We start from the raw sequence: 14,629 nt of genomic DNA on the forward strand, positions 1-14,629 counted from the left end.
GTACACTATATCATTCAATTATAATCTATCTAATTAATAATTAATGTTGTTGAGTTGTAACCTAACTATCTGAATAGTTATGCAAAGAAAACAATTTAATTAGAGAATAGTGTGATTTTTTTCTCCCAATAAAATACATTGACATAATGTCCATTTGCCATTTTCCCCGTCAAATGACCAAATTGAACATAATAAAAAAGGAACTTATTTGTTCCCGAAAAAAGAAAGTGCTATTTCAATCTTAGAGAAGAAGTAAAGGTTGTATATAACTCATACCCTCTTAGTTGAACAATAATAATTTAATTCTACGACGCAAAAGTGTCTTCAAGTCAAAGTATTAGAGTCAACGATGTACAAAGTTCAACAAATGTCTAGAAAGGGCTTTGTATATTCTGGGGTGTTGCGTGCGCATATGCATATATATACATATTGAAAACATATGTTATTCTCTGAAAACTTTTATACACATTAAAAATGATTGTGGAGTTTTAATTCATATTTCTAATTATCTTCTATATTTTTAAATAAAAAATTCTGAATTATTTATATTGTTGATGCTTTTAAAAAGTAATATACATTTAAATTTTTATTCATTTAAGTATTAAGAAAATAATCAAGAATATAAATAAGACTTCCAATAACAAAAATATTAAAAGGATTGGTGTTTAATTTTTTCCTAATGTTGATCGAAAAAATTATTTTCGATCAGAAATGGTCAAATCGAAAAATAAAGTATGGGTTTTCGAGAAAATGTGTTTAGGAGGCTAAGTTTGGGAGTTGCTGATGCGAAAATTGTTACCAATTACTTTGTCGAAATCGAAGAAGCTAAGTCGAGAGGGAGATTCGATTTGAGGGAGGACTTTCGGAGATTTAGTCGAGTGGTCAAAGAAGTGAGAAGGTTAATGGATAATTAATCACATGAGGAATATCTATAATCGTGTAGTGGGAACCGTTACCAAGGGCGGTTGTGTTTCAAAATTGTAATTTATTTTAATTATAATTAATTGTAATTAATGTGATTCAATTTACTGTTACGTAAGGTTAGTTTATAAATACTAGGAAATTTCAGTGAAAAGGGGTTGGAACTTTTACTCAGAAAAACACTCTAGCACACTCACATCCCAAGAAATTCCTGAGTCTGCAATCGAGTAACTTTTCTGTAGGGTTTCTTCCACCTTCCTTATTCTTTCAATTTATTCTCTTGTAAATTTAACATTTCAATTCATTTTATCTATTAAGTGTTCTTTATTTTATTATTCAATTTACCTTTCTGCGTCTAAATTTTATATGTGGAAGTCCTTTGCTTCAAACGAAGGCAATTTATTATTTTCCTTTAATTTCTTTGAAAAAATTATTGATTTAGTTTACAAAACTTTAATTTATGAATTTTATTTGTCAATTCATAAATTTATTTTATTTTAATTTTTAAATTTAGTCTAATCGAAGACACTTTGATGCACTTCTAGAAAACTGGTACTCGCACAGAGGAGTAGGTTTCGCTCCCAGATCACTAGATCTCGAACCACCATCGATTTGCTAAAAATCGACAAAACAAATTGGCACGCCCAGTGAGACAATTTTTAAGTCGAAGTGTGTCAAAAATAAATACTTTCCAGTAATTTCTTAGTGTATGCGATTACAAAGTGGGAAGATCATTCACATGGCTGATGAATTATCAAATGTGAATGGTAGTTTTTCCACCAATGATAGTATACCGGTATCCGTACAACAAGCTGACGTGTCTTCACGTTCGGAAGGTGCAATTGGAACTGAAAGCATAGTCGTCACGACTATTCAAACTGAAAATGTTGGACGTAATACGCGTCCACATGGCCCTGCGCCACCGTTTCAACCTCCATTAACCGTTGGTTGGCCCCCTTTATGGTCTTCCTGCTGGTTACACCCGACCGGTGGGTGGGTTTGTCCCGTCTATCTGTTTTGGGAATGCAAATGGAGTAAATATTATGCAAAACCCACAACAACACTCTGAGTATTCTCGTGAGTATCATGTGTGCTCCACTTTGAATGCTGCGAGTTCAATGGCAGCGTATCGACAACAAGTGGAGGAAAATCATCATGACTTGGTTAATTTATTGACTCAGCAAATGACTACAATTCTGAATCCTATGATGGCCGATCATGAATTGAGATTCGAGCGTCTTGCTAGACAAGTCGAGAGGATCGCTCGAATCGTCGATTATGATGAAGGCGAAAGGCATAATGTTCGAGGAACTAATGAGGGGATGGAAAATATTTTTCAAAATGAAAATCATGTTCCAAATCGAGAAAATCCTCGCATAGTTCATCGACATGAGAATGCTGATAATGTTTTACATGGATTGCGTGATCGTTATCAGGTCACCCGAATTATAGAAGAAGTGTTAAATCGGGTTGGATTGAATGTTGGTTTTATGAATCAGCCACATTTTGTCTCGGCTTTTCCCCAAGTAGTTAAAATGGTTGAAGTGCTAAGAGAGGTAAAAAATCCAAAAATAATTACAAAATTTGCTGGAGAAGTCGGAGAATCAACAACTGAATATGTTGCTTGTTATTTGGTCGAAATTGGAAACTTAGCAAATGACGAAAATTTGAAAATGAAATTTTTTCCGTCGTCATTGACGAAGAATGCATTTACATGGTTTTCGAATCTTAGACCAAATTCGATCACAACATGGAATCAGTTAGAAACTGCTTTTCACGCTTAGTTTTATCGAGGGAAAATGAACGTAGCAGTTACCGATTTAGTAGCTTTGAAACGTGAAGATGGTGAAACCATTGATGATTATTTAATACGTTTCAAAAATGCTAGAAGTAGGTGCTATGTCACATTGCCTGAAAATGAAATAGTGAAAATAGCAACTATGGGGTTAGGATTCTATATGCACAGAAAGTTGCTTAATGTGCATATTCCTGATTTGGCTGAAAAGGTTCGGCAAACTGAGTTAATGAAAAAGGAAAAAAGAAAAACATAGAACCGAACAGAGGTCGAAGAGTAAACCGTTTACTCGAAAGGAGAACGTTGCTTATGTAACCATGGAGTCCTCAGAGGAAGAAATTGATTTCGAAACAGAAGTCGATTTGGCCGAACTTAAGAAGGACCCTCCATATGTTTGTTCTTTGTTGGAAAAACTCCCTGGTAGTGAAAAGTCGAATGATTCAAAACTTAAAAGTGGAAAGAAATATAGTTTTGATATTTTGAAATCTGATCAGATTTTCGATGTGTTGCTTAAAGATAAACAATTGGTTTTGCCTGAGGGTAGAACACTACTTTCCTTGAAGGATTTGAAAGGAAAGCCTTATTGCAAATTTCATCAAGCAACAAGTCATTTGACTAACAGTTGTGTTCGTTTCAGGGATTTGATTCAGGAGACAATAATGGAAGGACGTTTGAAATTTGATGATGGCAAAAAGGAAATGAAGGTTGATGTAGATCCCTTTGAAACTGATGCCAGTTATGTGGAACCCTGCTTTGGAGTGAATATGGTGGGGATGTCTTATGATTTTGATGTGGTTCTTGATGATTTTGAGAGTAAGAGCTGTGTACCCTAGAACAGGGGATGGTTTGTTGGACTTCTTGGTTCAGCAAAAAATCAAAGACCGGGACGTATCTCTGTGTCCACGGTATAACGCTGTTTTTGATGCTGAAGCGGCGGCAATCTTTGAAAAGGAAAGAATGAAGAAAGAATTAGCCCACAGGGAGGAATAAGCACGTCAGAGACAACCAATTCGACGTGTAGAAGCTTCTAGTTCAAAAATTCCTCTACATGATGTGGATACACATTTGAGCCGATCTCAGGCTATTGGTGTTCAATGGATCAGAAACTGTCAAGAGTTTCAAAAGTGTGATCACTTATATCGACGCAATCCTCAATGGGGACATAGAGCGCCATCTCGAAATCAGTATGCCGCTTTTCGAGGACGAGCCAGAGGATACCCGAGAGGAAGAGGAGGAAGGAGAAGTTTCCATCAGAATAAGAAACTTCAAATTGATACAGGGAGGAAGCAAGCAAGGGGGCAACTCCTTCGGTGCATTCCTGAATTGTCTTTCCTTCTGATGGAGAGACTTATCCTAAAGAGATTCCATCACCAGCCAAGATGGACAGAGGGAAGGCAATCACTCAGTCTTCTGGGGTAGATAAACATAAAGATATTGATGTCGATGAGGAATACTTCGACGAAGGAGATGATGACATGGTGGGGACGATTTCGATAATCCCTACCCAGTACCTTGGGGAGTGTGAAGGTAATCCGGATGAGGATTACGATCAGGAAGACGAAGAGGCTTTTTCTTTTATTCGCATAGAAGATGAACTATGTGTTTTCCTTCGCCCTACTGAAAAGCAAATGTCTCATTTGCATCCTCTTCACATTGTTGCTGTTGTGAATGGTTACAAGATAAACAATGTATTGATTGATGGTGGGGCAGCAATAAGTCTTTTTCCTGAAAGGATGCTAGGAAAAGTAGGGAAACATGTTAGTGAGTTGGTCCCTACGAATATTGCTGTAACTGATTTTAGTGGGAATTCCACGCTAACGAGAGGGCTGGTTACCTTAACTGTGAAGGTGGGGTCGTCGGAGAGACACTCAGTGTTTGTGGTGCTGTCATCGAAGGGAAGTTATAACGCCTTACTTGGGAGAGATTGGATTCATGGAGTAGGTGCGGTGCCATCTACGGTGCATCAAAGTGTGCTTCTATGGACTGAGGAAGGCAAGCCTGAAATTGTCAAAGCAGATTCGAGTCTTTATGTCGAACAAATGCATGTCGATTTTAGGATATATAATCGCAAGCTGAAGCCTTTAAATGTTGATCGATCTCTGAATCCTTACAATTGTGAAGGTTGTTATTTGACTTCGGAGGGACTGTCGGTGAAGTTGCGCTACCCAAACATGCCCTATGAACCAACAGGTTGGGATTGTGATTCTTGAAGGCCTCGAAGACTAAACCATGGACCAGGTTGAGGAAGTTTCCGATTACTTGGTAACTTTGCATAATTATTTAAATAATTTCCAAGCTTTAGAAAATAAAGATGATTTTTATGATAAAGTTGAATCAGATAGGATTAATAGATTTGTTAGTAGTAATATGTTTGATTCGACACCTCTAGTCAAATGTAGTAATGATCTTTTTATTACTTGTAATGAAGTTAACGATATGAGTCAGACTGCCGATTTAATAGCAGAGGCTCATTGTTTAGAGAATAAAAGTTATTATGATTCAATCAAAGATCAAGTTTTTACTCTTTCTTATGATGTTATTGATTTTACTTTTGATTGTATTTATGATTTGGAACCTTTGGGATTTAAAAAATGTACAACTGAAGATGATCATTATAAGGGGTTTGAATCTCAAGATCCTTTAGAAGAAGTTAATTTGGGTACTCATGATGATGTTCGAATTACATATATTTGTAAAGATCTTATTGATCCTTTTCGAACTAATCTTATCAATTTGTTACATGAGTTTAAGGATTGTTTTGCATGGGACTACCATGAAATGCCTGGTCTTGATCGATCATTAGTAGAACATCGATTAGCATTGAAACCCAATGCTCGACCTGTGAAACAAACCCCTAGACATTTTGCTCCTGAAATCAATGTGAAAATTTACGAAGAGATAGAACGCTTGATTAAAGCCAAATTTATTCGAACTGCTCGTTATGTAGAGTGGGTGTCGAATATAGTTCCAGTGATGAAGAAAAATGGAAAATTAAGGGTGTATATCGATTTTCGAGATTTGAACAATGCTACTCCAAAGGATGAGTATTTCATGCCAATTGCAGATATGTTAATCGATTCTGCAGCAGGAAACGAAATCTTAAGCTTCATAGACGATTATTCTGGATATAACCAAATTTTTATTGCGGAAGATGATGTGGCCAAAACTGTTTTCCGTTGTCCTGGGGCGTTAGGTACATATGAATGGGTGGTTATGCCTTTTGGTTTAAAAAAATGCTAGAGCGACATATCAACGAGCAATGAATGCCATTTTTCATGAGTTTATTGGAAAATTTATGGAAGTGTATATTGATGACATAATGGTCAAATCCATTTCTGTAAATCAACATATAGACCATTTAAGAAAAGCATTCTTGACTATGAAGAAAAAAGGATTGAAAATGAATCCTTTGAAGTGTGATTTTGGTGTATCGGCAGGAAATTTCTTAGGCTTTGTCGTTCATAAAAAGGGGATAGCTATCGATAAGAATAAAGCAGATGCAATATTAGCTTTGTCTACACCCAAATCGAAAAAAGAAGTACAATCGTTTTTGGGGAAAATTAATTATCTTCAAAGGTTCATTTCGAATCTTTCAGATCAAACCAGGGTGTTTGCGCCTCTAGTAAAATTAAAGAATGGTTCGAAATTTGAATGGACTACAGAACATCAGTCAGCATTCGACTCGATCAAAACTTATTTGGCCAAAGCCCCGATTATGGCGAATGTTCGTCCATTTGAGCCTTTAAAATTATATATTGCAGCATCTAAGAATTCGATTGGATGTATGTTAGCCCAAGATGATGAGAATGGGCATGAGCGCGCAGTTTATTACCTTAGTCGAGTCCTAACTGATATCGAAACAAGGTATTCACCGACTGAAAAATTATGTTTGTCATTATATCATGCTTGTATGAAATTAAAGTGTTATATGGTGGCTAAATCGGTAAAGGTAATAGCGCAGACTGATATTGTTAAGTATATGCTTAGTTTCCCTATGTTAAGGGGGCATTTGGGAAAATGGATGTTAGCATTAACAGAATTCGATTTGCAATATGTCCCAGCGAAAGCTGTTAAAGGACAGGTCATTGCAGATTTTCTTGTGGATAATTTGAAAGGTCTGAATGACTAGGGGGCAAATATTATTGATATAGAGGTCAATTATTGGAAATTATATTTTGATGGATCTAAGCACAAAGATTGGAATCCTTATTATTTCACCTGAGGTTGTTCCATCAGAATTTTTGTTTGAATTAAAGTATCCTTGCTCTAATAATGTCGCTGAATATGAGGCTTTAATTTTAGGTCTCGAAATTTTAATTGACAAAGGAGCTTTAGAGGTTCAAATTCTAGGAGATTCACAGTTGGTTTTAAAGCAGTTATCAAAGGAGTTTAAATGTAACAATGAAACATTACAGAAATATTTAGTAACTGCTTTGGAGATGTTAACTTCTTTTCAGAAAGTTTCTTTGGTACATATCCCTAGAATTCATAATGAAATTGCTAATGAATTGGTCCAAATTGCTTCAAGATATCGAGTTAGCCCAAAAACTATTAAAAAATTTTCTAGTATCCATCAAATTTTAGTGCTAGCAAGTGAAAGAGAAGTGCTGTGTATGGATGAATGGGAGGATTCTGATTGGAGAAAGCTTATTGCTCAGTATTTGAAAGATCCCAATACTGCAGCTGATAGAAAAATAAAGTTACGGGCAATGAACTTTGTTTTATTGGCTGATGAGTTGTATAAAAAAGGGATTGATGGAAGTTTGTCGAGATGTCTAGGTCGAGAAGATCAGAATGTTGCTCTGGGCGAGGTTCATAATGGAATTTGTGGTGCTCATCAGGCAGGAAGGAAAATGAGATGGTTGTTATATCGAAATCATATATATTGGCCGTCTATGATAAAAGATTGTATTGATTATGCAAAAGCATGTCAGGAATGTCAAAAACATGGCTCGATACAACAAATTTTGGCAGCTGAGTTACATTCGATAATAAAGCCATGGCCATTTAGAGGTTGGGCTTTGGATCTAATTGGCTTGATTCATCCTTCTTCATCAAGACAACACATGTTTATCTTAGTGGCTATTGATTATTTTACGAAGTGGGTTGAGGCTATTCCGTTAGTAGAAGCTGGGCAAACTGAGATAATTGACTTTATTGAAGAAAATATTATCCATCGATTTGGAATTCCTCAGACGTTAAGTACTGACCAAGGAACTATGTTTAGTGGTCAAAGAATTAAAAACTTTGCAGCTTCGAGGAATATTAATATGGTCACTTCGACTCCTTATTATGCACAAGCTAATGGCCAAGTTGAAGCAGCAAACAAGATATTGATAGGTTTGATTAAAAAGCATATTGGGAATAGGCCTCGAACATGGCATGAGACTTTAAGTCAAGTGTTATGGGTTTATCGAAATTCACCAAGAGGTTCGACAGGAACCTCACCTTATAAATTGGTGTATGGCCATGATGCAGTATTACCATTGGAAATTAATTTGAATACCTTGAGGGTATCGAAACAAAACGATTTGCCGGTCGATGATTATTGGAATGCAATGTTTGACGAGTTAAATGAGTTAAAGTCAGAGCGAATCTTAGCACTAGAGAATATAATTCGACAGAAAGAAAGTGTTGCTCGAAGTTATAATCGTCGAATTTCTAGAAAATCTTTTCAAACAGGCGAATTGGTTTTGAAAGTTATTTTACCAATGGAAAAGAAATCGAGATTTCTTGGTAAGTGGTCCCATAGTTGGGAAGGTCCCTTTCAAGTGATAGGGACATATTCTGGAAACGCTTATCAAATCAAAGATATCGAGTCAGGAAAGGTGATTAGCTCAATTAATGAAAAATATTTAAAACTTTTCTATTGTTGGCAAACATAGAAAATTCAGCATGCATAAAGTTTAAAAGAGACAAAAGTCATTACAAAATAAAAGAAAAAGTTTAAGGCACCAATAATTTAGCTAGAACAGAGCGTAGTTTTGTCCTTTTGTTTTCCAGAGTTGTGAGCATCCCATTTTATTTAGATTTATCAGTTTGGATCTCCTAAAGCTGTTGTTCGACTTTCTCTCGCTCAGCGTCAATTGAGACAAGTTGTTGGATAAGGAGATGTTGTTCTTGCTTAGCTGCAACCAAAGGTTTAGCCAAGGTGGTCCAATTTTGGTGTAAAGTAGTGAGTTGTTCTTGAATTAGAGCCAATTCCGCTTCGAGCCTTGCTTCTTCTTGGTCATGAAAGGCTTGGACAGAAATAGCACGAGCAATCTTTAAATCAAACTCTTCATGAGCAGTTTTGATTGGTTGAGCAGTTGTTTGGTAATTTTCAATTCTGGATATGGCTGTGGCTTCTCGATTTTCAATTTCTTGGAATTGAAAATGGAATGCGACACTTTCTTCAATGAGTTGTTTAAATCCTCGAATTAAATCAAAATTGGGAATGTTGGTTGGGAGTTCAAGATTAAGGATTGGGTCATTAACCCATGTGGCAGGAGGATGATCCAAGAGCTTGATGAGCGATCGAAGTTGTTCCCGAGTATCAGGATCCAATTCGATTGGAGGTCTTGTAGAAACTGGACTTGAGATGACTGGAACAGGTATTGGCACTTTAGTTTCCTGGATAATTTTATTCAGAATAGAAGTCAAGTCATCCAAGGTAGCACTAGATAGAGTTGTCGGAATAATTGACGTGCTTGGTTTTGGTCCTGGAGGAGTATGAAGTTATGCCAAGTCTGAAGGTGTTGGTTGTAATTCTGGTGGAGTTTCTGAAACCTTGGATTTGGAGGAGTCTGAATTGGTAGTGTCAGCAGCCTTGGAAGCAGAATCAGAGTCAGGAACTATTAGATTCTTTTCAGAAAGAATAACCTGATTGTCTGGTGAAGTCGATTCAATCCTTTGAGTTTCTGCTGGGGAATGTTGCAAAGGATTGGCTGTTGGGTCCACTATTTGTGTTGTGTAAGAAGAAAGTGGAAAAGTGGCTGGAATTACTCTGGGTCCTGAAAATTGAATCGAGTCGTGTGACGTTGACTGTTCTTGACCGTGTTGCTGTGGCAAAATTAATGGGTTAAGTTCTTCAGCAGAAGTGACTGAGTGAGTGACGTGGGAAGGCTAGAACAAAAAGGTACACATTTATGAGTTTAAATTTTATGTTAAAATAGGTAAAGTTTGTAGTGACGATCGTGTTACCTGAGAAGTTTTGGTCCTGCGGATCAATTGAGGGCCAGAATCAGAATCGGCTATATCTTCTAATGGGGAAGAGACAACAGGAGTGTCTTTATTGGCCGGTTCGATTTCCTCAGAACTCTCAGTTGATGAAAGCAGTATCAACTGATAAGAAATCCAGAATTAAGTGTGATTTAAAAGACAAAAGTTGAAGTATGGATTAAATAAAGAAAGGAATTATAAAGTTACCTTTCGAGAAGTTTTAGTGGGAGTTTTCCTGCTTTTCACTGGTGGTGGTCGAGCAGTTTCAACTTTCCTTTTCTGAGTTCTTTTTGGAGAACTCTCAGCAACAGGGGCGGTTTGGATTGCAGTTTGTTGAATGTCTTCTAAGGTACGAGTGTACCTAGCATAATAGGCAGCCCACCATTCAATACATGACTTGGTAATATAAGAACTGCGTTCATACTCCATGAAATTAAAACGATCCCTGCGCTGTTGATTCATGGCGAGGCAAGAGTCGAAGTTTTCTTGGGTAGTCAGAAGAAAGTGACAGAAAAGGTCATTGTTTTGAGGTTGAGGTTTGGGAATGGCTTGTGAAAATCCTAATTGTCTGGCGGACAGGTGAGGAGCATACAAAGTTATCTTGAATTTTTCTTTTTTCTGTAAAGATAATCCTGTGGGGATTACCTGAACGGCTAATAGGTGTGCCCAACTTCATTTGGCAAGTTCACTTCCTTCATATGGGTTTGGAAAAAGCAAATGATCTAACCAGGCAGGGCCTCGGTTGCGGCACAAAAAATGAGTGAAATTCAATTGTTCATTTTCAAAATTTTACAAGAATGAAAAAGGGTGAAAACAGCCCAAAACATATCCTCATCTGATTGTGCATTTAGGAAATTGGGTTTGTACGCAAATAATCGAAACCCTTCAATATACTGCTTGTCAGTATGACCACTCTCGGGTTTTGTCATGAAATTCTCAAAGATGGCGTTGAGCCATAATTGAAGAAGCCATAGAGGGCCTCCTGCACTTATTATTTTGTTATCTCGTAGGTCACAAACAAATTGGCCAAGTTCCTCGAAAATGTGCCCCAAAAGAAGCTTAGCCAGGTTGAAAGTTTTACCTTCATGGAGAAGTATGGCCAAAGAGAGGTAAAGTTTTGATATTTGGACGCTACGAGAACAAAATAGAATTGCATTTAACCAGTAGAATAGGAAAGCTACATGTTCATTATCAGTGATTCTGGTACCTTCTCTACCCATGTTATGGGCGATGAAATCACTGTAAGAGCTGCTCAGAACGACGTTGTATTGACGTTCAGGTTGCATTTCAGAAGTATAATCTGGTAAATTGATGGGAAGTCCAGTGATTGCGGCTACGTCGAGAAGAGACATTCCAATCATTCCACAAGGAAGGTGGAAATTATTGGTGGTTCTGTTCCAGAAGCATGTAACAGCCCCGATCATCCAAGGATGTGTAGTCAAAGAAAAATGAGAGAGTCTCAGCAGTTCGTGAATCCTAGAGCTTCCCAACTGGCACTTTTGGTGGGTTCGAGACGTCGGTACCAGGCTGTAAAGTCATATCCTCGTGGGTTGACTTTTGGGTTGTTCTTGAACGTCCTTTAGTTGATAAAATGGGAAATGTTGAAAGATTGATTTATTAGCAAATCTTCCCCTTCAGCACTGGGGAAAGAAAGAGATTTCTTGTTCACCTTTTCCAGAGACTCAATTGGTCAGAGGAAGCAATGTGTGTCAGTTTCGATTGTGAAAGGAATTAAAATCCTATTATCACTGGACTGAATGTGAGGATCATCAATGATTTCATCATCGATCTAATTAAGAATGCGAAGAGCTGGTGGAGGTGGTGGTATTGATGCATGGCCTTTACCTTTGTCAGAAGAGGTGATTTGTGAGGAAAAGCCAGCCATTCTCAGATTGGAAAGTTTTGTGAAGAGATTCAAGGTTGTAAAGAAAGCTTAGAGAATGATGGAATTCAGGAAAATTGAATGGAGGTAAGAACGGTGGATTTAAAGTGTTATTGTAACCGTTACTGTAGAGAAATGCAAAAAGAGGTAACTTCTTGAGGAAGATGGAATGGTGGAGAGAGAAGGCGTGAGTCTTGGGAGAGGTGTCGAGTGGAGTGGTGATAATGGAAGGTTTAAATGACAATTATTATTAATTTGAAAACTGACGTTTTTGGATTAAGTGCTTTGCTTTTCGATAATGATACCAAAGGAAACCACATTAATCCAAGGGGGCAATTTGTTAATCGAAAAAATTATTTTCGATCAGAAATGGTCAAATTGAAAAATATCATGTATGGGTTTTCGAGAAAATGTGCTTAGGAGACTAAGTTTGGGAGTTGCTGATGCGAAAATTGTTACCAATTACTTTGTCGAAATCGAAGAAGCTAAGTCAAGAGGGAGATTCGATTTGAAGGAGGACTTTCGGAGATTTAGTCGAGTGGTCAAAGAAGTGAGAAGGTTAGTGGATAATTAATCACATGGGGAATATCTATAATCGTGTAGTGGGAACCGTTACCAAGGGCGATTGTGTTTCAAAATTGTAATTTATTTTAATTATAATTAATTGTAATTAATGTGATTCAATTTACTGTTACGTAAGGTTAGTTTATAAATACTAGGAAATTTCAGTGAAAAGGGGTTGGAACTTTTACTCAGAAAAACACTCTAGCACACTCACATCCCAGGAAATTCCTGAGTCTGCAATCGAGTAACTTTTCTATAAGGTTCCTTCCACCTTCCTTATTCTTTCAATTTATTCTCTTGTAAATTTAACATTTCAATTGATTTTATCTATTAAATGTTCTTTATTTTATTGTTCAATTTACCTTTCTGCGTTTAAATTTTATATGTGGAAGTTCTTTGCTTCAAACGAAGGCAATTTATTATTTTTCTTTAATTTCTTTGAAAAAATTGTTGATTTAGTTTACAAAACTTTAATTTCTGAATTTTATTTGTCAATTCATAAATTTATTTTATTTTAATTTTCAAATTTAGTCTAATCGAAGACACTTTGATGCACTTCTAGAAAACCGGTACTCGCACAGAGGAGTAGGTTTCGCTCCCAGATCACTAGATATCGAACTACCATCGATTTGCTAAAAATCGACAAAACACCTAAAATACTTTTTATTATATATAATTTATAAAAAAGAACTGTTATTCCCAAGACTTAAATTCAAGACATCTTAGTTAAATTAAACTATAAATTATTTGTCATCTCAATTTTTTATTATTTTTACACACATTTAATAAATAAAAAGATGAATCAATAAACACATTAGTGCCTATTAATATAGTGATATAGATCATTGTAAATTAATTGTTATGTTGGATTCGCTAAGAAACTAGAATTGATTCACATATCCTGTGGGAAAAATCTATGCTAGTTTGAAAGGTTATAGAAGCTTGTGCGTTTTTTTTTAAAAAAAAAAAAACAATTTCGGAAAAAAAAGAAACCCTTTAACAACCTGTATTAATTGGGTTGGATTGAGTCTTAAGATTATGTTGGATTGATTTCTAAAAATACAAAATTACCAAAAAAAGAAAAAAAAAGGAATTCTAGTGAACTAAGAATGCTAAAGAAGAAGATACCTATTGAGTTTCCAACATTAGCATACCTCAAAAAAACTGATATGATAGAGCAAATTTGGCACAATATGTGGTTGGTCTATGATGTCTAGCATCGAGTACTCATAGTGCATGATTGAGTAATATGAAAAGCATTGGCTCCAATTCTGAACATAACATTGACATCTACACATTCATATAGTTTTCTACACCCCGGACATCGCCCATCAGCCTCAAGGATCCTTTTGTGACAGAAAAGACACGGTCGAAATTTGCAAGAACAAGGAAGAAAGCTTGTGTCCGTAACATCTAAGTCCTCATAACAAATGGGGCATTGAGAAGGTTGTGAAATGATTGTTTGCCATCTCCAACTTGCAGGTTTCGGGTTACCACCATTCCTGTTTGAATTTAATGATGAACTATGTTGCTTTGAGAGGTTCGGTAAACACATGGGACGAAAAGCATCATTAGGTTTCCATGCTTGACGTTTCTGATGTGATTTTTTAAACTCCGGTTTTGGGTTCTTAGTAGCCTCTAGAATGGTAGAAGCCGAATCTGAAGTTGTGGAACGTCGATTATCGTTGGCATTTAAAGCATCGGCAACAGCCTCCCAGTCATCAAGGCATCCGTCGTCGTCTGCTTCTTCCTCGCTACCTGAGAAACATGTACTCATGCTACTAATGCTGGTGCTACTCCATGAAGAGAAACCATTCCTTGACTCCTGATCGAGAGGACTTCGAATGGATGTTGAATCGTTGAGTGGGATGCTTGAATCGTTGAGTGGGATGCAAGAACTTTCTGTATCCTCTCCCCTTTTCTTGTTTTCCTTGTATGATGATCTGTTCTCCTCAGTAGGAATATGCTTAGATGATGGAGAATAATCAATGCTTCTATTTGAGTCGACATTAGATCCTTTCTTTACTGAAAGACAAGAATGTAAGAAACAATGAATAAAAAGAAAGAAAAAGCACAAGACACTTCGGCCTAGGGCTGGAAGTGAGTCAAACTAGGCCAAGCTCAAGCTCGGTTCATGGCTCGACTCAAACAATCGAGCTTATTTGTAAAGATCAAACTCAGCTAACCAAAATCTCACGAGTTGGCTCAAATAACATGAACATAATCTATATATAATAAAAATTTATATCTCTATCAATTATGATTGA

The 14,629-nt window shown here is 36.6% G+C and overlaps 2 protein-coding genes across 2 annotated transcripts in view; one reads left to right on the top strand and one right to left on the bottom strand.

Annotated features, from left to right (window-relative positions):
- Window positions 2,040-2,705, top strand: LOC107621468. The gene has a single exon (XM_016323487.1). The coding sequence runs from the start codon at window positions 2,040-2,042 to the stop codon at window positions 2,703-2,705; it is 666 nt and encodes a 221-aa protein (XP_016178973.1).
- Window positions 13,358-14,629, bottom strand: part of LOC107624359 — a 4,602-nt gene continuing 3,330 nt past the window's right edge. The window contains exon 3 of the mRNA XM_016326858.2: window positions 13,358-14,387. Coding sequence (XP_016182344.1) covers window positions 13,576-14,387 — 812 coding nt within the window. The 3' untranslated portion in view covers window positions 13,358-13,575. The remainder of the gene's footprint in view (window positions 14,388-14,629) is intronic.

This window comes from Arachis ipaensis, chromosome B10 (assembly GCF_000816755.2).
Source record: "Arachis ipaensis cultivar K30076 chromosome B10, Araip1.1, whole genome shotgun sequence".
NCBI classification, from domain to species: domain Eukaryota; kingdom Viridiplantae; phylum Streptophyta; class Magnoliopsida; order Fabales; family Fabaceae; genus Arachis; species Arachis ipaensis.